Raw genomic sequence first — 26,498 nt, 5'->3', positions numbered from 1 at the left:
CCATCACCAAAAACAAAATATAAATATACAAAAAATAGTAATAATAATAGTAAACATAAGCTCAACTGTTATTGGTTGAACATGCAACTCCATAAATACCAAAGAACTCGCATAAAACACGTCGCCTGGAGTTCGTTTCGTTGGATATTTAGACCAGACTTCTGGCCAGACTTGGGTTGCAGTAAGCCCTTGTGCCTGTTTTTTTTTCTTTTTTTTATAACTTTATATATATGGCTCTGACTACCCCCTTTTGGCCACACCCATGCTATTTCGTTTAGCCACTGGCTTCCGTCTGGGGAGCCACGTGCTGGTAACTAGTCAAAGCTTTCAACAGTGGGGCTTCTTTAACTTTTCCTTATAATTGAGAAATATTAAAATTAATTGATTAACTAAGCAAATTAAAGGAAAGATTGATATATAATTTTAGGAAAAGATTTCATTAAAAAAAACTTATCCTTTGATGAGATCCAAAGCAATTTGGTTTGTTTTTGAGTTGCTTGAAGGAGGCTCTACTGTAGACGCTATTGTTGTTGTTGGTGTTTACTATTTGCTGCGGTGGTTGTGTTTTCCCTTGTTGTTGATGTTCTTGTTGTTGTTAAGGTTGTTATAGTTGGTGTTGTTGTAATTGTTGTTGTAATTGTTGGTGTTGTTGTTATTCATGTCTGACTGCAGTCGGAAATGGCATTTGACTGTTTGACTGCGTTTTATGCTCTCGGCGCGACTTGAAATTATTCCACATTTTGTTGGCTGTTTTTTTTTTTTGTTGCTTTGTTGCATTGGTACGTGTTTTTTGTTGATTTTTCAGTTGTTGTTTATTTACTCCAACGATTGAACTATCCCCCAAAGTGACAAGGAACTTGTTCGGTCTCAAATATGGACTTTTTGCCGGCTTCGATTGTTTATTACCTTGCCCAGACAGTTTGGTAGTTTTATGTTTGTTTTTTGTAAGCTTGTATTCAATTATTTTATTTTTTTTATAGAAAAATGTATTAAATGTATTATTATGTTTTAAAATTGTTTGTATTGTTAAGTATATATTTTATGTAAGCATTTCACACATAAGATCCTGGCTTTTGACATTTTCGGACAATTCCCTTAAGGAATGTCAAATTTTTATATAGAAACAAGTATGTAAGTTCTCTGACAACTTGCAGACTTGTAGAATATATCCCCATAGACACTGTCTGCTGAATAAATGTTGCAAAAAAGTTGACTAGAAATAATTTATATATATATATGTGTACATGTTTTTTGTACGTAGGGGAAGCAATTCTGCCAACATCTGTTGCGATCAACTAAATCTTGAGCGTGAGAAGCATCACGCGTAGCTGAAAAGTAAAGTAATAATAATAATAATAATAATAAGAATACGAATACAAAATGTGAAATACTCAGCTCAGAAGATTGTTAGAGTTAGATTTTTGAGATGCTTTTTCCCTACACAATCCACAATTTCCCTGTAGTAAGGGACCGTTTTCTTCCTCCCATTTTCCGAAGTATTCGCAGGAAACTTTCTATACCAACAAAAAAGAAAAAAAAAAAAAGTTGTTTTGCAAAATATAAGAAACTGAATCTTTTGATTGCACATATATAATTTTTAATTCAAAGGGTATGGCATTTGTGTTTTCCTTTTATGTGTATCTGGGTATCTAGGCTTGAGTGCATTATAGTCATAGTAGAGAAATGGATCAACGTCCAACCCCCAGCCACTGTATTCAGTATTATAGTCCCAATCCTCATGGGTTTGTCGCAGTGGGTAATATGGTACATTAGATTCCATCCGCATGTTCCTTATCATCATACACTCAGTGAAAACTCGCCAGTTTATTTGTGTGGGGGAATGGCACTCTTCTGAATCGCTCCGCAAGTAGATACGCCATCGTAGATCCGTTAATATTGGCTGCTTGGCGTGAACAAAGTGGTAAAATGGCTTCATTAGATACCTCATCATTCTTGGAGTGTTGTAAATAGTTGATTGAATTCTGCACACTTTTTTTGTAATGAGCCTTTTTGGATTAAAAATTGCGGTATGTCTATCCAATTCTGGAAAAGGCCCTGAATATTGAAGACCAATGAATCGAGTGTCACGATACAAATGTCCATATGTGACGCCCCATGGATTATATACCCAATGGCCCAAGTAGTCAGTTTTAAAAATGGGAATTGATATTGTCTTCTCAGTTGGCAATGTGGTAGGCTGAACTCCACCAATTTCCGCAGCCTCGCTTGGGGGTGGATCTGGGTCATCACTCTTTTTCCTAGAGACAACACCTTTGCTATCACCTTTGACATTAGCATCATTCTTATCATCATCATCCTTATCTGTCTCCTGAGGGGTTTCCGATTCACTTACATTGGCAGTAAAAAATTCAGGGAATAGCCGCAGTCCAAGATTTGACTTTGACATCGTTTCTTCTGGGTCATTAAGATAATCACTTTGATAAGAATTTTTGTCCTTTGGCTTCAAACCTTCATTGTGGACCGGGTCTTTGACTTGAAATCTTTCTCTTTCCCTTAGACTTAGGTCTTTTACTTTTAATTTGCTTTTAGGAACTTTGATTGGGAATGGAACAACGAGCATAGAAAATACCTGAGAATATCGGTTGATATTAAGATTTATAATTAAGACTTATAATTAATAATTGAGAAACTCACATTAAATAGCCAAATGAGAACTACAAATACCAAATAAATTTGATCCATTATGTGAACACCTGCCAGGCAGGTTGTTTCTAATGTTAACTTGTGTTTTTAATTAAATGCTAACTAAATAGAATTATTTTGCTTGGGTAAATATGATATTCAAAACTATAGGTTTATTCGTTTGTTTAGTAAAAATCACAGTTTTAAACTGTTGAATATTAGATAAAACAAACTATAGTCTCTATATGAACTCTATCAAACCAATTTTTAAAGCTTTTTCTTGTGTTGTGTTATATTTCTTTAAAAGTATTTTAATTCCTTTATAACACAAAATATGTATATATGTTTTGTAAGCTTAAACTCAAAGTCTTGTTACATACAACTTAAAGATACGTCAGACTGGACAAAGAATATCCCTTTTGCGTCCCGGAAATTCCTTTTTGGCCAAGAAGTTGTTGTGCCACACAGACAAAGAGCCAAAGAAGTGCAGAAATTGTTGTCTCTCCAGGTGTTCTGAGGTGTTCTGAGGTGTGTGGGGATTGCTTCCTTTATGGCTCTCAGCCAGCTTAATGACTCACTTGAGTAGCACTTTTTTGTTAAGGTTTTTGTTTATTTGTCACTATTCCGCTTCCTGGACTCGAGCTTCGCTTTCTTTTTCCACTGTTCTGTTCATCGAATTGTTGGAAAAAAAGAAGTAATAATAATAAAACAATTTTCTAAGCAACTTCTGTGCTGTTTTCACTCACCTATGCAAATTGGTATGTCATGAAGTCGGAGCTGGTATCCGTTTCTACTCTTTTGATTTCGTTGGCAAATTAAAGACAACAGGGCCAAAAAAGTGGGTTAACTTTGTGGGCATAACTTTCCGGTGACAATTGCTCAAAAGTAACCTAACTTGCTGTGGACATTTAATTAGTTTCAGGGAAAGCACACACACTCAAATTTTGTGACCCAAAAAGCACCCAAGACAATGACCTTCAACTGAAATGACTTTTCATGGTTCAAAAATCACTTAAACTTGAACGGTTTGTGAGGCAAACAAAAGTTCAGTGGCCAAACATTTAATTGATATTTATGTATGGTCTTAAGTGATTTTGTTTTTTTGTTGGCCAACACAGAAAGTCACACATCCATCAAGTTGAGCAGATTAAGGCGACAAGGCCTGAAGAATCTTGATTTCTGTTACCTGAGAGTGAAGTTGAGTCACATTTTGGGGGCTTGGGGTTGACTTCACAATGCTAATGAAGTGGCTATATTCAGTGTTTTGTTGCACTCGCAATTGTTAACTTTTTTTTATTCGTATTATTTTATTTTATTTATTTTCTAGACACTGACGACTTAATGAGCTGATATTATGGTTTAGCTGTGGGCGCAGCCTTGTTCGTATCGATAAGAGAGTTCGCCGTCAGTGGGTGTTGATACTTGTAATTATTTGCCAAAGCTTGAGGGACTTGCATAATTAAATAGAGGTAAAAAAGGTGGCTTTATGGTAGGAATACCCTGGTTAAAATATTTCTTTGTATTATCAATAGGTTTTGAAGGTAGAATGTTGAAGAATAAGTTGGTTTTATATTATGCAAATTCATAATCTCAGTACAGGGTAATTTTCAAGTCTTTTTTATCAACTTTGAATATTAAAAACTATTCTGGTTCTTGTATTTCCCAACCTTTATTAGTTTAAAGTTGTATTTGTTAACTACTTTTTTCTCGCTTATTATCTGTTGGATCTTTCATTGTTCTATCTACCCCAATAGCTACCCTTTAAGCCATGTTTGTCAAGTGTCAAGAAATGGCCAGCCATTTGAGATTTGCCAACGGTCGACAGCTAACAAGTAACAGGCCAAACAATATCAGCTGCGAGCCAAGCGACTAACATGGCCAACAAGAGCAAACTGTTTCCGCTCTGTTGCAAGCCTCGCTGGTGGGTTGCTGGGTTTGCTGGGAGCTGCTTCCTGGGAGGGAAGCCCCCTTGTACATACTACTGGCTTTTCTAATTTTATTACGCGCACACATAACATAACCACCATACCAGAGTTAGCGGCTATAATTTTATAAAAGCTGGAGTGCAGGCAACCGGTTTCTGTTTTGTTTCCACACGAAGGTTATTTGATATCAACTCGCATCCGAATCTGAATCGAAATCTGAGTCTGAATCTGAGTATGAGTATGGGTATGACTATGAGTATGAGTGTGAGGGGATTCTGGGTTTGCCATTGACGTGCTCTTTGCTAGGAATATTAATTACGCCTTTTGCATTCTATTTGAATTCCAAGACGGATTTTGCTTTGAATGAAAGCTGCGGCATGTTGATGGGCTTCGTTGATTTCCTTTTTGATTTCCATTTCCCCATTGGGGGGAAATTGAGCATTGTCAAGTCTCGAGATTGACTATCTCTTTTGTCGACAGCTTCCTTGCATTTGATTGAAATGAAATTCAAGTGTTTTAATCTGTGACAAAGTTCATTGTACACTTTCACTGTAACATTTAACGCAGATATGTGTTATCATTATTATTATTGGTTTGAAGTAAACAATACAACTTTTATGTTCTTATCTGATATTTACCTTTATGCTTTGTTGAGTCAAGATCGCACTTTGTTCTATATTGAGGCTATGTGTGATCAGGTGAGACTAACACGCACTTTGGTCATTTTAAGCTGTTGTATTGGCTTTTACAAGGTTTAGTTTGAATAGTTTATAATTAATAGCTTTCACAACTTTAAAAGTTTAAAAGTGTCAAGTTTCTTGCTGAACTTTTGCTTAAATATAGTTCCATTTGATAATAAATCATCATATTTTAAAGGTGAGCTTGTTGTGGGAATACAAAACCAATTAAAAATCAATAATATCTTCAAGTTTACTTCCAAGATCGAGTGTAACTCAAGTATCAATTTGAACACTTTGGAAATATGATCTCATCTTGATGTCAATGCTTTCAGTTCCTGTCAATATCTATGTCATAATCAAACCATTATTATATGTATATACCTTTACTGCCATCAGTTTGATAACTGTTGATGGTTCGAAGGTAGCAAAAAACGACAGGTAAACAATGAATATAGCCCAGAGGCGCCAGAGAATGAAAAACAACCAAGATAAATATAAAATCTCAAGACCCCCCATGACACATTCTGTATTTTTACCGTTCAATTCTTCATCGATTTCTCGATTTCGCAGACTTTCCATATCAGTTTACGGTTCTTTTGTTGGTTAAATGTTTTTAATTTTGTTGTTCTTTTGCTAGCTGATAACTAATTTCTTTTACTATTCTTATATTAACGCTTTTGATAGCTGGACTCCGATTGTCATGACGTAATTTTTCACAGAACAATAATAGGAGCTAGAATGTCTTTATAACATTTCTAATTCTTCGCTTTTGTTTCCTTTGCTTGCTTATTGTGTGTGCCAAGTTTTTCCCTCATTACAGTTTGTTCTATTTTCCTTGGTTTTTTATTATTTAAGTTTGCTTTTCATTATGTTCTTTTTAGTGGCTTTGTCTCAAGTGCTTGTGCAGAAATGTTGCGTCAATTGCGTAGCTTTTCTTCTTTACTATAAAGCATATAGCTCATGGCAGCGGTCATTGAACCTTTGAATTGTTTAATTTTCATGCTAAACTATTGTTTTTGGGAGTAGTTAGTGTATGGCTCCTAATAGGCCCTAAAACATTTCACAGCTTTTAAGTGTTTTTTCCAAGCCAATTTAACGCTCATTTAACTGCAGTTAGCTGGGTTTTCTGTTTGCATTCGGGGCTTTCCTCATGCAAAATTGGAAAACCATTTTCATCGCGACTTCAAAATGCATTTTTCTTTATTTTCTTTTATCTTTGCTGGCTTTTTATTTGGTTTTTTATACGACTTCCGTGTAAAATTTCAGCATCGCATTCACTTTAGCAGCCTCATTGTCTTGCCTGGAATTGTTTCTCTACTTGGCGCTCTTCGTTTGTTGTTTTTCGCATAAGTATTTAAATTTTTTTTAACATTTTCCTTCACTTAAAGAGATCTCAAGTTGTTTTCCCTAGGCAACACCTGATGAAGGCGCATAATTTAGCAAATACACTGAGGAAAAGTAGCAAGAAATTTGAGGAAAATTTAATACTTAAGTTTAAATAATACAAATTAAGCGTATGATAGCTGATTGTGTTTTCAAATGAAATTTTATAGTTTATTCTTAAACAAAATTATATTTGTTGTTAAGTGGAATTTTTCGGATTTAAGAAATGGATTTTCCTATATAAACTATTGCCTTGATTTGTTGTCAGTGCATTCCAAAAATATTTTTGCATATGGCAAACACATCATGCAAATTTTTGTTGTCTGTTTTTCTTTTTTTGCTGCGTTGCATGTTCATATGGGCCTTAACACCCTTGTGCCCCTATATCGTCTTAACCCCCTTAACCTTCCTCCTGGGGATGCTGTTTACCAATCATTGGAAAAAGAAAAATGTAAAGGAATTGCAATCATCTTGCCCAAGAGCTGCTACAATATCGTCTTGATGCAACAACTTCAATTTGCATTCCATTTTGGTGGAAATACTTGCCGCATGCTGTGGATATGCCACGCCCCCTTCCTCCCCTGCTCACATGTGTTACGGCAACTTAAGTGTAACATTTTATTAAACTTGAGGCGTCGCATGGCAGGCAAGCTGCAAAAAAAAAATAAAAAAATAAATAAAACTCGCAACGTGCCTTCATCCGCATCTTCTCGATTTTCCTTACAGCTTTCAGCTCAGTTTCAGCTGGAAAATTTGGCTTCGTTGACTTGGATTTCAATTTCAAGTGCCGCCTAGGAGCTGAGACGGGTTTTTTGATTGCATTTCTGCCACAAGAGCAATCCCCTTTGAAAAGATAAAGCCCACCGACGCCCCTGTTTCGAAATATACTCCCTCCAAAAAAAAAAAAAGAAAACCTATTTGTTTGGTGGGCGTTTTTTGGATGTGGCTGTTAAATTTGTGTTTTAATTACTCTTTAGATACAAGTTTTTAGAGAAAATGTTAATTTTAAGTACACACAACAAAAATTTATAATATTTTGGAGTTCAAAAAAATGTGTTAAAAGGAAAAGAAAGGAATTATAATATTCCCAAATACTTGTTTGATCAATTTAACACTCAAAATATAAGTATTTTCAATTTTTAAACTAATTTTTAAACTTTCCCAAATCATTAAAATAAATAAATGTAAAAAATGTAATCCAAACAATAACTATATAATTTATCGATTGATTTATATAATTTAGCCGCATTAAAAATCATAAATTAAGGAGCCTCTTTGAGCATTAAAAGCTTTGCTTTCTGGGTAGCTATTGATCTTCTTCTGTTTTTCTAAGTAATTTATATCGTTGAATAAGGTAAATAGTTATTAAAACTTTCCAGTTCATTAAATTTTTGTTTACTTTTTGGGGTTCATCGATTGCCATAAATAATGTAACCAAAAAAAGCGAGCGAAATAAAATTAAAACTTGCAAGCTGTTGACACAGAAATTCATTGAACTCATTTCGCACAAGTCAAAGGCCTCAAAAAAAACTGAATTTAACCAAAGATTGCATTATTTTTCACGATGCTTGGTTTTCACTTCTCTTATTTATTTATTTATTTTTTTTTTTAGGGAGGAGACCACTCCTCTTCATTTGCTAAATGATCCATAAAATGTTTTTCAAGACTTTTTTGGTGGGGAATAAATTTGCAGACTCTGCACAAAATTGGCAAACACAATTTTGGGTTTTATGTAGAAAATTGCGAGCAAGACAAATTTGCTTATGGCCTTGAATTTTATAGATTTTTCTTGTTGCAAATATAGAAATTTAATGATTTAATTCAGAGAAATGACTGAACATTGATTAATTTTGGTAGGAAATTTATCTGACTCACTTTGGATACAAAACATTTCCCCAAAAACATCCCCAAAACATGTAATTATTTAAATAAATTAAAATTATACATTCATTAGTGGCTTCATCAGTTTTAAGCTGACTTTACCGCTTTCATCTCAACAAATCAGATAAGACTTATTTGCAGCTATATGCTCAACCTCTTTAGCCTCTCAGCTGATGATCATTCTGCCAAAAAGTTCAACTGCCTTTCGTTTCAAGTCGACCCACTAAAGACAAAAGAATCGGAAACTAAGGGAAAAATGAGTATAAAGTGTGCTAATCAAGTGTGGAATATGAGATGACCTGGGATTTAGGTCTCTGTGTTCCTTAAATTATATAAATTTTCAAAGTAGAAGAATTATAAAGAATTATATAACAACATAAATGATTTAATATAAAAACCTTAAACAAATGAACTTACTTTTCTAAAAAATATATATTCTAAAATATGAATGGTTGATGCTTTAAAATTTCTTAAATTCCCTGCCTAAGATGTATATTTATTTATTTTTTTAAGTGACTACACACTAATCTCCCCTTCACTTATCTCTGGAATTACTGGGTATGTTTTTGGGGCCAATCTGCAAACAGCAAAAACGACACGTCTGGCGGTGGTACAGCAAAAGAGGCTGCCCAAGTCGATTCTCAGACACAAAAGCCGGGGCCCCAACAATTTGGGTCAATTGACTCACAAGAAGCGAGAATAAAAAAGACCGACAACAACAAAGAAATGAAATAAAACTTGTTCTCAACGGGCTCTGACAATAATAACCGCAAAAAAATGGGAAGAAAAAATATAAAAACTACGATGGTCAAAGATAAAATCCGCCCAATATGTGGCCAGTCCATCTAATCAATAAAATAGTTGAAAATAAAAATCAGCTACAAAAAAAGTAAATGACAATTGCCTGGGAAATTGTGGCATAAATCACTCAAAACTGTCATTATTTATGGCAGAGAAGAAATAACACAGAAGCAGTCAGTCGTCTCTTAATCGATTTACAACTTGATTTAAACTGAAAGCCAATCTAAAGATAATATATAATTTAATTGCTAAAGCAAAACAGAAAAAAAGTGGGCGATAGTTACCTGAAAACTCTTTTGGAATTGAAGTTGACTTGATTGGAGTTTCCCCCTTTTTTTCCTGCGAAGAGAAGACACAGCTCCATATGTGGGCATAGCAATTATTTATTTCTTGTTGTTGAGTTGATATATGTAACATATATTACCCTTACTGGTTTATTGACAATATGTTTGCACTTATTTATAGACTGTGCAATTAAACATGTTAACAAAACGTTAAAGTTGTCACTTTAGTGCTGATTGCAATAATAAACTCGGTGATTTGTTAATTGCCAAAGCTACTGTTCATTTTTAACATTATAAAATCTTAAACTGAATATTTCAGTATTTAAAATTCTACTCTCACCTTAAACATTTTAAAATGCCTCAACTTTTTCCCAAAACCATAGCTTTTCTATCTCGAGTTTTCTGTAGTTTTTCCCAACCTTTTGCAAATTGAAGAATTTTCGCAATTTTTGGTCACCTGCTTTTCGCCTGGCATCTTCTTCTTCCATCCAGATTATGCAAAAAGGAAAATGCAGCAATCGGCATCAGAGGAAAAACCTGAGTAGAAGCTGAAAGAAAAAACCGATTCAACTTCATGAGTCTGTGGGGTATATCTTCTTTTGTTTGCCATTTTTCAACGCCGCATTTCCACGCTTTTCGCCACACTTTTTTGGATTCATTCAAGCAGAGGTTTTTGAGGGTTCGCCATCGTCTTCTCTATGTTGTTTTTTTTTTCTTACCCGATTTGTATCTGTAATCACTTAGTCATTGTTTTGTTGTTGCTACCTTTTTGCGCATTAATTACAAGTATTTCCTTGTTTTGCTGTTTAATTAAAGCTGGCATATAGACAAAAGGCGAATGGATAAAGTATGTATATATAACCACAACCACAATCGACCCACTAACATTTATCGCGTAGCAGTAGATAAACTCACCTTGAGCCTAAGGAAATCATTTCAAATTACACGACACTCATCTTGGCTTATCAATCTGGGCCATAAGTGTGTGAAATTGGCAAAAACCCTCAATAAAATGATGAATCATTAGCTTTTAATGTGTTTCGAAGACGTCACTTGACCATTATTGGTCTGTCAATTGTCAACCATTTTTGGAACGACAGACAGAACTTCTCGACTGCATCTTAAATGATCTGTCAATAGGCTGGGGAAGTGACGAACTTTTCGCTGTCACTGTTGATTCAATTGATTTGCAGACTTGTCTAATTGCTTCAGTGACTTGGATTTGAGTTTTGCGATTGTGTTTGAGTTTGATTCGAGCCATTAAGCGCGGGAAAAACTAATTAAGCGTGCAAGTATTGAATGCTTAATGAGTTGAAGATTTAATTTCCTGAAAAGGTTATACATAATAAGGAAATTAACATTATGTTGGGGAGGAATTTTAAATAAACATCAAGGAAAAACATAAATTTTAGAGGTTAATTTGATTAAAGTAATGTTCTTAATACAAATTGAAATAAATTAAGTAACAGCTGATCTTATTACATTGGCCAGATAATATATTTTGGGGTCGAAGGATAATCACTATCACTACCACTAATCATTATCATCGTCATAGGTGTACACACGGGGCATGCCACGGACAGACTGAGGGCAGCGCGCCTGGTGTGCCTGTATTTATAGTCGCCGAGCAAAGAGAACAGAGAAAGTGAGAGCGGAAGAGAAAGGGGTACCTCTAGAGAAAGGCAGAGTGAAAGAGCTATATGTAGGCAGCAAATTAAGAGAGAGAGCGAGAGGCATAGAGCAAGAGGCAGGCAGAGCAAGTAAGAGTAAAGGAGAGGCAGTGCGAGAATAATGTAAACATTGAGATTTAGAGAGAGAAAAAGAATTCTAGAGAGAGAGAGAGAGAGAGCGCGCGCTAATCACTGTCTTTACAATAAAATATAATTACAAGAACACTTCTATTGCAGCTTCAAGTGAAAGTAAAACTTTAATCCCATTGCTCTCACTAACTTGCCAACACTTTATCAGTTTTAAACAAAGTAAATTGATTAGTTTCTTGCTAGTTTGCTGCTCTCGCCTTTTCCTCTAAACTCTTGACTATTTTATAAGTTTCTGTTAGCCACTCGACGTCGTCAAAATCAATTTACCAACACCGACAAAATAGTTAGCCCCGAGGACGAACAGCCGCAGCTCTTCAGGCAGCAAATTGACATTGTTGCAGTTGAAAGCCTTCAGTTGCCTTGAACCTTAAATCATATTTTATTCAGCGGAAACCGGAAAAAAAAGAATTAAAAAACCGATGGGGGAAAACTTTGCTTCTGAAGAAGGTGTGCAAGTGGTGTGCGGGTGGAAATTGGCCCGGAAAAGTGTGCAAACGGCAAACTAAATATAATAAAAAGAACAGAGGTGAATAGGTACTTTTTATGCATTTTTTGCATTACTGATTAAATGGAAGAAAGTTTTGATTTAATTTGTATTTCTAACTAACTGAATTTGAATGGCTTCTCATTAGAAGTTTTCTCATTTTCGAAATAATAAAGAGGAAACTAAGAAAGGATTATTTTTAAATTTATTATAAAAAGATATTTAGATAAACAATTTTTGCTTTATTAGCTGAAAATTAAGCTTACTAATTCTATATTTAATTTTTAAATTTCCTCCCACTAAGTTTTTCTTATTCTCAAAAACATAATTTTCCCATATACTAAGCTTAAATTCCCTCTCCTTTACAGCTTGATGCCTGCTAAATAATAAAAGCCAACTGCAACCATTGCTTCCAAGATACAAATTCTAAAATTGCCATAAAATATATATATTATATCTGCAAATCATTTTAAAAATTAAACAAATTAACTGCCAAATTGTTGAGCCAAATGCGACCAGCTGCAAAGTATGCAACGGATATTGTGAGCTCTGTGGCACACCGAAAGCTTTGAGTTGTACTCAAAAACACGAACTCGGAGCAATAATTTTAAATGCTCAAAGTTGTTAGCAGCGGATCCAGCAACCGCCCGACGCTCGCGTATAAGTGATTGGCGCTGGTTCGAAACCCCGGCTGAGCAGTGAACAGTTATCATGGACGCTCCAGATGTGGGACGCATTATAAGAGCTCCAGCGAGGCGCAAGCGCAACGATGAACAGTTAATGGATAGGGTAAGTCTTCAATGCTGATCATGAATATATATAATTTAACTAATAATTCAACTATTAATTAAATATCCCCGTTTAAAACACGTTTAATATTCCCCCACGTTACTCCATGGCGTATACGCAATTAATCCAAATTTTTCTGTTTTTTTATTTTTTATTTTAAATTAATGAATAAACTATGCAGAAATTAGATCTTTAAGTTTAAAATCCAATTATGAATTGAATATATCCGTTTGAAACACTGTCAATATATTCCCTTGCGGTGCACCTGGCGTATACGTAATATTTATGAACTCTATTTTTTTGTGATCTTGTTTTAATTGGAAATTTATGAATTAAATACTCAGATATTGAAGCTATAATTTTCAAATCGAATTATGAATTGTTTTTTTTTGGCTTAAAACACTTGCAATGTTCCCCCTACGTTACCACATGGCGTATACGTAATTTATCAGAACTCTTTTTGTATGAAACTTTTCTTAAACTTGTTAAACCAATAATAAATACTAACAAATAGATAAAAAATAAACTAAATTGAATTATAAGTTAAATATCTCCTTTTCAAATAATCATATTCCCCCTACATTACCACATGGCGTATACGTAATTTATATTGACTTTGTTTTGTATGACACTTTGCAAATGCTTATCAAGAAATGTGATATGCGGTTCGAAAAACCACAATAAATACTAAAAAAGAGATAAATAATATACTTTTATAGTATTTCCTTTGAGTCTTTGTATTATATTTAATATATCTTCTATGAAAAGACTATTGATACAATATGCATTTGTTGGGACATCTCCTTTCGCTGCCTTTCATTGAACTCGATCTGCCGATCGTTTGGGGGATTGAATACCTGAAAGTTAGTTTCATTGGTGAGTTTTCTTTGTCACCGTCGAATCCCGCTTAAATGAACGACCGCCTGCAGCGAGTGTGATCCAGTTTCCCAAGCGTTTTTTGTTTTTTGTGTTTTTTTGTTTATCTTCTTGGCCTGCAGCGGAAAATGGAAAGTTGCGCTCTGCATTCAGCCGAACTTCGCCCACAAACTGCAGCTCTCGAATGGGTTGTGTCATTTATTTTGTTTTATATATTTTTACCCGATTGTTATAATTTTTTGTTGATTTTTTTTATACCCATCTGTCTGAGTTTTGATTAATTTGCTGGCATTCAACAAAAAGTATTTTTACTTTTCAAATGCTGACTGGCCATGAGTTGGCGTTGGGATTCAATGGAGTTTTTGGTTTTTATTTCTGGATTTTAATTGAAAAATAGTTGGTTGGGAAAGTGACTTAATGTTTGGAAATTTTCAAAAAATGCTAACAAGTTTGCTTAATGATTAAAAATTTATAGAATTGTCCTTCTTCTTCATTAAATTTTACTCAATTAAATACTGTAATTAAAATTTATTAATAATAATTTGTTGCAAAAAACCAGCAACTTGTGCATATCATTCACTTAAAGTTAAACTCAGCTAATTAGCATCCACACAAAAACGGCCTTCATCAATCATCTCCCTCGATTGTCATTCCAACCGACCCACATTCCGCCCCACACCACCCACCAAGACCAAAGCAAATAAGTTCATTAACCATCAATACACACACACACACACCTAACTTAGGTTCCACAAAGGTAACCCACAATTAAAAACAGCTCGAATTTCACGCAATTACTAAATACAAAACAATTGCATTGTTTAATGTCAAGTTCAATGCACGCAGACAGACAGGTAGAAGAGCCACCCACAAAAAAACACCCATCCATCCTCCCACTGAAAATCCTATTAAATAATAAAAATAAATCGAATGCAATTATGAGTGTGTGTTTGGGTGAAAAGAGAGGAAAGGGTAAAGCTGAGGAAGGAGAAAACTGTAGAGAGTCAGAGAAAGAGAGCAAGAGAGAAAAGCTTTCATAGTGACGACCCCTCTTCCGAAGAAAATCTAACCAAATTTACACTGTAAGAAAATTGATCATTTTTAAATTACATTATTTGTTTACATTGCTTTTGACTTCTATTATATTAATAATTTGTTTATGTTATTTTTGTAATTTATAAAAATGATAGTGTATTATTAAGTATTTACAAAAGACCCTTATCAAAACATATGTAATATCTTATTCCGAATTTTTCTATAAAGTTAAAATATCTGTTTAGAAAATTAGTTAAGTATTTAACCGTTTTTAAGGTTGTTTTTATTAATATTTTTTATAGATAATATTTTTCTGTGTGATATCAGCTGATTGCCGCCAACCTTTTCTCTGGAAGAGAGCGAGAGAGTGGGGATCTTTCTCTCAAAAAGGTTTTTCTGTTATTATTTGTCAGCTGTTGCCCCGTTAGTTGCTTTTACTAACGCTCTCTCTCTCTCTCTCTCTCGTAATCGCTGTCTTGTCCCTCTCTCTCACTTGCTCTGAGCTTTGCTCTGGCTGCGCCGCTGACTTTACTGCTGGCACTCTGCCTTTAGCTTCGTTTGCTTTGGTCGCTCGCCGCCTTTCAGTTCCAATTCGTATTCCAATTGGAACGCCGCGATTTCCTCTGTTCTGTGCACTGTTTTATCGGCCCGTTCGCTTTGCGGCTCTCTTCGCGTCGCGGCTGGTTGCATATGTATTGGTATTTGCAACAGAATCGCATGCAATTTAGTTTTGTGCAATTCGGAAAATTGTTATGAAAAGTCCAATCAACGGAAAATGTAACTTGAAAATCCCACAAAATTAACAACCTGTAAAATAAAAGTAATATTTTGTGAGTCTTTGTTTGCTGTTGAACAAATTGAATTTGACCCGCTTAAATCTTGTTAAATTAAGTTTGTTTTTTTTTTGTAAGCTTTAGTCTGTTGTCATTTTTTTTTCATGTTTCTAATTTGCCCAAAAACTGCAAAATGACCTTCGAATGCTGTTTGTTTGTGTCTCTTTTGTACATTTTCGGTGCGTGTAATTCGGTCGACTGAAAACTAAAGAAAAACAAAAAAGAAAAACCAAAGCAACATAAGAAAAAGGAATTTACTGATGACGCTCAGTTTTAATGATCAAAATGACGTTATATAACCTGTAAAAGAGCCAAGAAAAAACCACTGACATCAAGTGCAAAAAAAAATAAATAAATAAATAACTCGAGTCAATTTACAGTTGTGAGATTCTTTTGGTTAATTAAATTAAGTGATTAGATCACTGCCAAATATGCGAATGAGAATAAACTGTGAACTGAGTAGATTTAAAAGCAATTGTGAATTGTTAAAGGCTTGGAAAAAAACAAAGATTAAATATTGCATTAATAAGTATATATACTTAAAAGTCAAAGTTTAATTAATGAAAATTGATTTGGTTTTCATTTTGATATTTATTTTAATGTATTGGTTTTTAAATGCATTTTGCAGATATAAAAACCCTTGAGTTATCTGTATATTATAAAACTTTAATAAATAATATACACAGATATTGATACTATAATTTTTTAAACTGAAATTGTTATAAACTGTTTCTCCGTTAAAAACACTTTCAATAGTTACCCTACGTTACCCCATGGCGTATACGTAATTTATCTGAATTCTGTTTTTTATGATACTTTGCAAATGCTTATCAAAAAATGCGATATGCTGCTCGACAGACCAAAAATAAACACTAAAAAAAAACAGATAAAAAAAGAGATAAAAACTTTAACTGAATTGGAACATTTTGCAAAAGCTCAAAAGCGTTCTGAAACTGTCAATTAAAAATGAATTGATTATACAAATTAAACAGTAAAAAATACGGGTTAATGTTTGCACTACCATTTATTTACTTCTTTTTTTCCCACCTGATAAGATTCGCTCACGTCAACCTAAAAAAAAAGAGTGAAAAGCGAATTAATACTTGTTAAGGCAATAAGAAAACAAACAAAAACAACAACAAACTGAATCGGAATTGAAATAGTAGGAAAAAAAGGTGATAAGCGAGTAACAACAACAACAAAATAAAAAGGGAGGAAACGCAAATTTTGTAGAGGAGCCCAAGGTGATAAAAATAAAGGCAATTAAAGATAGGGGGGAAAAAAAGAGGCAAAAAAAGAGAGAACGGATGAAAAAAAGGTGGAGGAAATGTGCAAATTGCATGGGAATATTTGCTAAGCGTTAAAGTACTTTTAAATGTTAAACAAATATTATAAAGAATATGAGAGGGAAATATAACATTTAAAAGTAATTTTTAGAAAACAAAAATTACAAGGAAAATAACTTTTATAAGCAATTTATAGAAAACGTGAAAATGTAATTTACTAAAGACATTATTTAATTCAAAATCAATATTCTTTGGGGTATTTATATATTTTAATATACAGAAAAATTTAAATTAAAATGCATGATTTATAATCTAAATGTAATAAACCTTGTGTTATTAAATATATGCTATATAATATATATATGATATTAGTTTGAGATTTTTTTTCCGAAATATTCAACTTAATACCTTCTTACAAAGCCTTTGCTAATTATTTATTTTCTGTAAAATTATTTGACCTCTAAAGATCTATAATAATTGATTAAAAATCAAGTCAAAATTTGAACCTATTATTAAACAATTTCAAAGAACCCTTAATTAGTTTAAAAATAGAAAATATATCATCAAAGAGGGGCTGATATAGAATAAAATATATACCTTTATTTGCAGTATTTGGAACGTAACCCATTTGGCGGTGACTGTTTCGTTCTGTCAACAGCCGGCAGCTGTTGAATTTAGCTTATTAAATTTCTGTTGTTGTTTTTTTTTTTTGTTTAGCAAAATGTTTTGTCCCACAATGGCAATTGACATTTACAGTGAATTAAAGTGAGTAGGGGAAAATACAAACACACAAACAGCAAATAAAAACAAATGAAATAAAATAAAGCAAAAAGCAAGCGGATCGTAACGAAACGTTGACCAAAACAAACGGCAAAAACAATGTAATTGTTGAAATGTAAATCGCCGCGTGCAGAGCAAGCAAAAATAATAAAAAAAAAGTTAAACAAAAGGAAAACATCCAACAAACACACACACAAATAATAACCAGTGAAAAGGGCGAGTGAGAAGTGAGAAAAATTAGTGGAAAATATAGCAGTTGTTGTTGGGGTCGGCCGGTAGGTGGAGCTGAATCTCGCCGAATAATGCGGCATTTAATCATGACCCCGGCGTCGCTGTCGGCATCGACGCCGACGCTGTCCACACTCCATCATCAGCGCATGGCGCTGCAGTCGCAGTCGTCGCTGCAGTCGCCGCTAACGTCGGCATCGCAGTCGCCGTTAACCCCATCGCCGTCATCGTTTTTTGGCTCGCCCAAGTTCCCAGCGAATTACGAGCGCAGCGACAAAGTGAGTGCAAAAAATAAACAAACAACAAATTCGTAAAAAAAATCAAATTCACAGTAAAAGCTAATAACAATCTAGTCGAAGATGGGAATACTCTTTAACAAATAATATTATGGTTGGGATAAGATTTTTATGATAGGAGCCTACTTTGAAAAAGAGTTTGAAAGATATAAGAAGTTATAATTTAATATATGATATATATATAATTTTTCATCCAAACTTTTTTTATATTTCTATATTATATATAGAAAAAAATATGAATTGTATGATGTATAAATGGATTAATTTTGTTTAATGTAAAAGGAACAAAAATATATATTTAATACATATTTCCAAATGTTGAGAAACAAAATTCCCAATCAAAATTTAAAATTATAATACACTTTACATAATTAAAGATAGGGATTCTTCACCCCTTTGCAAACTTTGAGGTTAAATTAATGTACCCCCTAACAGTGCAAAAAAAAGTCGTTAAAAAACACGCAGACTCCAAGCAAAACTAAAAAAAAAAGAGAAAATCAGTGACCCCATCATAAATTACTCCATATTGTTCATGAATGGATCCACGAGTGCAGCAGACGCTTGTTTTCCATTAATTATGACCCCTCCGCCCTCTGGCTTTTGTCCCCTCTATTTTCGTTGTCGTGCATTTTCCACGCGTTCATTTAAATTTTTTTTGAGATGCAAATGTCCCCTTTGTGGGCCAATAAAAGTTCAGTATTTTTTGGGGAAGGGGTTGAGTGAAGTGCAGATTTTCTGGAGGGTAATTCACCAGATGACATTTCAATTTAAGTTTTTCTCCTTGGGGTTATGGTCGAACTTTGTTATTTTTTGGCCAACAAGATGTCAAGCGGCATTTGGAGCTATTGTGTTTTTGGGGGGTCTTCGAAAGTTTGGTGTTATGGAAAAGTTAAATCGCATATAACACTTGAATTGATTAAACAAAAATGTATAAATGTATGCGTATGTATGTATATGAGTTGATCCTTTCTCTGCACTTCTCAAAGGATTTAAATGCGCCTCTCTCTGCGCTTCTCAAAATTTAATAATAGCCTTCAACTGCAACTTAAGTCTATCTTCTAACACAATTATTAAATCAAAATAAAATTCATTATTTATAGTCATTTAACTATGGTTTTTCCATTATTGAAAGCTTGACCTCACCTATTTAACCTTTAACGCCAAAATTGTAAAATCGTAAACCACCTTAATTATTATCCAAAATTTGATTTTCCCTTACCGCATGCCAGATAACTTTTCTTTTGGTTTTGGCAAAAGCAGTGGAAAACGCAACAAAACTTTTGCAAATGTCAGCAGCGCAATTTGCGGCAAACAATTTTCTAATTTGTTTTCCCCTGTTGTTTCCTCTGAAGGGAAAAAAATCACTGAAACTTTTCTACGTTCGACTTGCGTAATGCGCAATAATTAATCAAGCTGTGGGCAAGGCAGGCATTTTGAATTAACGAGTTTGATGTCTGTTCTGTTGAGCTGAGTTTCAGGTTTCCGCCCCTTTTCTGAGGTGCCAAAGTTCAAGGTCACACATTGGGGGATAATCAAACAGCATTTTCACACGCAATTTACATTTGCCATTTGCAATTTTTGGTAGACCTTTTTTTTAATATTATCTGTGTCTGCCTTTCGATTTCATTAACTGCAACAGTTTAAAACCCATTGATTTTTCCTTGTTTATTATTTACCTTGAGATGGAAACTGGGAAAAATTGAGCATTTTCACAGCCGCTTTGAGCTTTTTGGAGCAGAAAACATTGGCTCGCGAGGAGGAGGAGTGCTTGCTTGCTTTATTTTTCCTGCATTTTCCGTGTATGCAGATGGATGCATATATGATTTTTCCCCCTCTCCTCGTCTTTCTACACGGCTGCTGGACATAATTGCCACCCAGCCACGCCCACCACCCGCAGACCACCACCATCAGATACTAGAAAACAACTACAACAAACAACTTCATTTACAGCCTTAATTGTTTTGGCCCATATGATCCGCCAGGAGCCACTCCACTGCCCCGCAATTTTCCACCCGCCTTGATGTTGCACATTGCTCATACGCCATGTTATCCGCACTGGCTACTTGGCAAAGAGATTGAAAGCAAAATGTGTGTGTGAGTGTGTGTGTGTGCATCCACTTTTCCTCATCTCGGAAAAGCCGCTGCAGCTGTCTCGGTTTTTCTCTACTTTTTTTGTTCTACTTTTCCGCCAGCTAAAAGCTAAAACAAAACCAATGCAAAGTTGTCTTGCCAGTCTTGTCGACGGAGTTTTCTTCTAATGACCAGACTCCCAGTTTTTTTTGCTGGGAAAGTGTTCATCAAGTGTCTTGTCTTGTCGTTTATCATATTTCGCCATTAGTCGCAAAATGCGACTTTCTAACTGCACAGAAAGTAAAGTGTCGCTTGGCGATCTGTAAGCGTTTATCCCAGACAAAATGCTGCTTTCTTAGCTGTAGCTTTTCTTCTCTTCTAAATATGGCCTAAACGATTCTCTCTTTATGGCACTCGAACATGAAGTGAAAACTCGGTTTAATCATTCTTATCTAATTTGCTAAGGAATTGATTTGTCAGCTTTTGATTTAATGTTTGTTTGAAAAATGCCTAAGATAGTTGGTTGGTGTTTTGAAATGGCTTAAACCAACTTTAGAGGATCACCATTAGCGGAGTTTACTTTTATTATTGAGATGTTGTGGAGTGAAAAAATTTTAATTTAATTAGACAATGTGAGTTTAGCTTTTCTATATGTATTTCTTATTTATTTATCTCCGACAAAGCTAACATTCAATTAACTTCTTATATAACCATAATACTTAATACTTATCTACCAAAGACCTTCAAATACAACTGACATCATGTAATTATTTTGGCAAATGATCGTTTAATATTTGCTTTGTGGGTGGAACTTATCACGAAGGAAGTGGGCCGCCGATAACACCCAAGTTTTCATTTCTTTTTTTTACTCACCAAGATTATAGACACTCTAGTGAACGTATCGAAAACCCCCAAAAAAAGAAAAACAAAAAGGAAAATAATAGTGGAAAGAGAGTGCCAGTGCAGGTGTCGAAGGAGCGTGGCAACTTAATTAACTCAATTCGTGTTGCCAAATGTCAGGTTATGGCCAGCTCAGCCGTGTTTGGGTTTTCCCCCCTTTTTTTTGAAACGTTTTTCTTTACTCCTTTTTATTTTTTGGCGGATGACTTTTGTGAAAGGAACCGGATGCTTTGCAGGCCTTGACTTTTTATCGCTGTCGCTTTTTCATTTGCGAGCAAATAAATGATTAATTAAAATGGTTTTTAATCTCTTGCTTCTTTTTCCGCTTTTCACTTGGCACTGGCAGTGGGAAATTCTGAAGAAAATCCATGTCCAGTTCAATGGCTATGAATAGACCATGGTCTTTGTGCATTTCCACTTCCAGTTTTCCAGTTTTGCAGCCCAACCCAGCGTCATACATCATTTAGCTATATATCTACATATATATATCATTTCTTTTTCTCGATTTTTTGTGTTGAGCTGGAAAAAAAACGAACAGAAAACTGTATCAATATGCGGCATATGGATCATGAGTCAGGCCCAGAAAAATACAGAAAACAGCAGCCAGTTTGGATCGAAATTGTTGTTGTTTGTGCCCCAACCCAAGTTGGCCTCAAAATGTAACAAAATATGCTTACCACATACAGTAGAGACTCGCAATTAAGCGATAGATGCCATCTTAATGGGAGGGTTTGGTTTGTTAAAAGGGAATTTTCTCTTATCAGAATGTCATCGATGTTTGGCTAATTTTGAGCTTAAAGAGAGCCATCTGGGATGGGGAAAGAATTTGGTTCTTTATGGAATATATATTTTGCTAATTAAAGTTTGTTAGGCAAATATTTGGGGAATATATTTTCCTTTCAAATGTTTTAATTATATTGGATAAAAAAATTTGTGTTGATTATACTAATATTTCAAGATAAATGTTATTTAATGAAATGTTATTCAATTAAAAGCTAAGGTTGAACTCTATGAAATATTCAAAGTATGCTTCTTATTAAATATTAATAATTCTCTAAAAAAGAACCTATGTATATAGATAACTTATATTTCCTTTCTTATATCACAATAACCCACTGTACTTCCAATTTATATAAAATGTACAACTTTGTAGTTGTTTAAAGCTGTTGCTGCTTTGCTTTACCATTTTTTATTTATTTGTATTTTTTTATTTTGTCGCTGTCGAAGTTTGGCGTTAAAATGCATTTTTCCCAAACAGACAGCACACCGTGAAAAAAAACGTGCAGCTGGTTTAATTGAAAGGCTTTTGGGCATGCGACAAAACACGACGAATATCGAAAGTCAAAGCAACCGCTTTTGGGGTACCAACTTCCCCTCGAATCTGCAGCAACGTCCCCACTCGATTTCCAGATTGCAAACTTCAAGATTAGACAATGTCAGCGATTGAAACAATATCCGAGTTTTTAATTTATGCCACCGCTCTGGGCTTCGCCCAGCTTAAGTCTATAAGCCTTTGGTAGACGAACAAAGAGTCGGACTTTAAAGGAAACCACTCACTCACCCAGCGAACCACCACCACCACCACCCACCGGAGTCAATACCAAAACCACCTACAACCTGGGAGACCCCCAACTAAAAGTGGTAATAGTATTAGCCTTCTTGGGGTTAGTCTCAAAAAATATATATAGGGGATTGTACAGGACTTGTGTTTGTTTAGGAAATGTATGGAGAGGTTTAAAAAAAAGTGGTAACATAAATTAGGATAAAATATGTTATAGTTTGTTTATACTAGCTGGGGTTTTAGTTTTAAATAACAGAGATTACTTATTGTTTATTTGTTTTACTAAGCGTTCGTAACATTTTGATTTAACAAAACAGTTCTACTAGATATTATTATCATATGTGTAAAATATACCTAATAAATTGCTTTCTTAATATATAATATGAATTTAAATCAATATCATATTAAAACTGAAATATTTCCTAATCAAATAATATCTTGTTCCATTTAATTCAAGCTCTGAATCAAATTTATTTTAAATTATTAGAGTAAATCATCTTCGTGAAGTTTCATTTTTGAGTTTGGCTTTTCTGTTTTTCCGATCTCCTTGGGGCTTCTTTCCCTCCCTTCGTGGCTTAGTGCCTCGACTTGGTATTAGCCTGAGGGTGCTAATATATGCTAATCCCCAAGTGCGCCTTTTTTTGTTTTTTGAACACACCGACACACCCACGCAAAAAAAAGGCAAGGAAAAGCGCGCCTTGTGGAAAAAGCGGAAAAACAGCAGACCAGTCTAGTAAGTAGCCTTTGCTGCCGTTTTGGGAAAGTCGCTGCTGCTGCAGCCATAGTCTTTCCTTTTACTTTCAACTTTTCCCCAGTTTCCAATGCTCTGACGAATTTACATCTAGGCTTCGCTCTCCTATTGAAAATCTGTAAGCCGATATGTATATATACTTATATATATATATATAGCTTTTCTTGGACTAATCTCGTTTGCTAATTTTCGGTGCGGCCATGTGGAAAACTCTTGGCCGCTTGGCCGATCGCCTCAAAGATTGTTTTCCCTTTTTTTCTTCTCGCTTTTCCGTGTATATATATTCACTCTCGGTACCTTTTTGTGGGAGCAGTCACCCATAGTGGCAGCAGCAGCAGCATTTTCTGGACAGTAATTTCCCAAAAGCGAGAGAAAAAGTGTTTGGGCCATTTGCATGATTAATGTTTTTGGCCAGCTCGCAGCGTTCATTTCAATTTCAGTTTACTTGGGTTGGGCCCAGTTCAGTTCAGTTGAGTTTAGTTCAGTTTATGTCTTGGTCCGTTGGTGCCACTTGGAGTTGTTTTTAGGAGGCCGTAGGGCGTGCCATCTTTTACTTATTAGCCCGACTATTAAGCCCAATTACCGCTGCACTCACTTGGCTCTGCGGGTGGAGCGTTTCAAGGCTGATGTTTCCGCTCAAGTACATGTCGGAAGGGGGTGGAAAAAGAAGGTGTTGGGTGAAAAAAGGTGGCATAAATAAAGCATGGATTTGTGGTGCTGAAAGTGAGATTGGTTAGTAGTGCCATTAGATTTGATACATGAATTATATAGTAAGGACCATCAAAAGAGGGGTTTGAAATGCTTACCTTGGATTTAAATATTTATTTAAGAGATAATTAGATTACTTTCAAGGGATTTAAGGTTTTGACATTCAGGATAACTTGTTAAGAGTTTCATTATAAATTTATTACTTAAAGAAAAGGTTGGAAAAGCTTGTTTTGATCAAGGGAAAATAAGGAACAACATCTTTATTACATATAATAATCTTTATTACTTTATTAATCACAAATTCTCTCCAGAAACCGTTTTTTATTATAAAGAAGAATTCATTTGAATACTTAATTATTAATCATAAGTTCTGTATGCAAACTATTTCCCATTTTCCAAGAACTATAAGTATTTGACGATGATTTCTACATATCCATAAAATTTTGCACAGCAGCTGACATTCTTTCCACAGAACTTCCTGAATAAATAAAACTTTATCGTATCTTTTGAATGAACAACTGCTTCTTGTACTCTTGATATGGTTACCTGAAACTCTTGGCAGTGTATAAATATTTCATGAAATACCTTTCAAAAGCCCAGTTAGCCTGCCAATTGACACCCACTTTGGCCAAATAGCTTCGACCATATATCTTATATGGCTGTCAAAGAACTCACGATAGTTTTCATGGCCCTCAGCAATTTCATGCTCGGGCTCCCAAAAGACAACATCATCATAGCCAAGAGAACGTGACAAAGGAGGTTGGGCTGACACATCGCCCCAGAGGCTAATTACTTAGAGGGGAAAGAAGGGACAAAACATTATGTGCACCACATACATAAATTAACACAGAGCAGAGGAGGTAAACGCACATTTCTTTATTGCATTACCAAATCAACGGGCTAAAAGACCAGGAACGATCGTTGGTGTACTTGTGACATTAAAATAAGTCAACGGTACAACATATAGTACCCAAGTTTTCTTCTGTTTTTATTTCGTGTCTGGTGCAATGTGTCTATGTGACCCACACTTGCCCCACTGTAACCGTAATTCCACTGTGGTTCCACACCTTTCATTAAATGGAAACTGTTGCAGCACATCGTCGGTCGTGTTCAGTTGGTTTTTTTATTTTGTTTTTGTTTTATTTGATGGCTTTGTTTCCCATGTGTGAACAAGAAAGAAAAAAAACTCAGCCTAGCCATAAAACAATGCAAAACAGTTGGAGGCAAGGGTATGCCCAGAGAGATGTATGACCCATGAAATTATAACAAGTTTTTCGGAAAGTGTCAATGAACTGAACCGCATAAACAAGAACTATGTGATTTAATACAGATTTTTTTTGTATGAAAACCTAGTGTATGGGGTGGCAATGTCAGTTGTTGGCTCTGGATTTAAGGCAACAAAGCGTAACAAACTTTTCTGACCCGAACGAAAACGCATCTCAAGCATGGCGGAGGAGGAAAATCAGGAAAAGCTACAAAAAAAAGTTAACCAACAAGGAAGTGCAAGTAGTTGAAGGCAATAAAAAAGCTATTTATTCTGGTGTTTTAAAAACTAAAAAATAAAAATAAATCTATTACATTTCAACTAACATTATCTATTACTTTTAGTTGGAAAAACTATTATGTATAATTTATAACTCCTTGGAGGCTCTTTTGCCCTCTTTAAATATTACTCAATTGGCCATAAATCATTTTTTCTCGATTATATAAATTGTGGGTAACCCTTTTCCTGGCACCCTTTATTAGGAAAACCCCTTCCCTCCTTGGTTTTCTTGATCCAAGATTTGCATAATTTGCACTTTGGCATTGAGCACCGGAAAAACGTGACTAGTTTTTATATAATATTTTTGCTCTGTTCCGCCATTTGCCTAACCAAATAGAATTATTCTTTATAGTCTATACTACTAACTATATCAGAATGGAGTGTGATTTCTTATGCTTATCGTCATTTGTTTATTTTTGGCTCACAGCTGAATATTTAAATAACTCGAATGTGAGGGGAGAGAGCGAGTGCAGGTCGGAATGAAATCGAGATCTTTTATTATTTGCGATAAGCTGTCGGGGTTTAGATATGAGCCAGAGCTATGACTTAACTATTTATTTTTAAAAAATGTTTGCAAAATTCATAAGCGGGGCTAACGTGTGGTATACGTAATGTGAGTGAGTGAGGTGTTTGATTTGTTATGTTTACCTGCCTTAATTTATTTTATTACTATTTTATAATTAGAGGATTTTGAACCAACCATAATATATCTTTAAATTAAGTAAAAATATAAATCTCTATAGATAAATAAATTTAAAAATCGTATTGTACATTTTGTCTTTAAATTGAGCAAAACTTTAAGGGTCTAAAAAGATAAAATGTTTAAAAATAGTTCGAAATTAAACGAAGTATCTCAAGCTCAAATGAATTTGATATTATATCATTTAAATAAAGATTCTATTAAATTTTGAATAAACACTCTTTTCTTTATTAAACAAAAT

The 26,498-nt window shown here is 34.6% G+C and overlaps 2 protein-coding genes across 20 annotated transcripts in view; one reads left to right on the top strand and one right to left on the bottom strand.

The window, feature by feature from the left end:
* Wdr62 (WD repeat domain 62) overlaps window positions 1-26,498 on the top strand; it is a 70,825-nt gene that overhangs the window by 13,095 nt on the left and 31,232 nt on the right. For 7 of the 19 annotated variants that reach the window (XM_086832676.1, XM_086832668.1, XM_086832674.1 and 4 more), the window contains one exon: window positions 12,270-12,690. In XM_086832676.1, the coding sequence (XP_086688802.1) occupies window positions 12,613-12,690 (78 nt within the window). In that variant the 5' untranslated portion in view covers window positions 12,270-12,612. Of the gene's footprint in view, window positions 1-12,269; window positions 12,691-15,137; window positions 15,432-15,518; window positions 15,817-16,489; window positions 16,679-17,437; window positions 18,007-26,498 lie in introns of those variants that run through there. The other 12 variants (XM_086832661.1, XM_086832671.1, XM_086832656.1 and 9 more) reach the window with 8 other exon arrangements.
* On the bottom strand, window positions 532-3,681 carry LOC110181306 (uncharacterized). Its single transcript, XM_020949027.2, has 2 exons — window positions 2,656-3,681; window positions 532-2,590 (listed from the first exon to the last, which is right to left on the bottom strand). Exons 1-2 carry the CDS (start codon window positions 2,701-2,703, stop codon window positions 1,598-1,600), a joined length of 1,041 nt encoding a protein of 346 aa, XP_020804686.1. The 5' UTR covers window positions 2,704-3,681; the 3' UTR covers window positions 532-1,597.

Source organism: Drosophila serrata, unplaced genomic scaffold (assembly GCF_035046125.1).
Source record: "Drosophila serrata isolate PLE 108 unplaced genomic scaffold, ASM3504612v1 contig_249, whole genome shotgun sequence".
NCBI lineage: Eukaryota > Metazoa > Arthropoda > Insecta > Diptera > Drosophilidae > Drosophila > Drosophila serrata.
The sequence above is the reverse complement of the archived record's forward strand: the minus strand, read 5'-3'. Positions and strand labels throughout refer to the sequence as shown.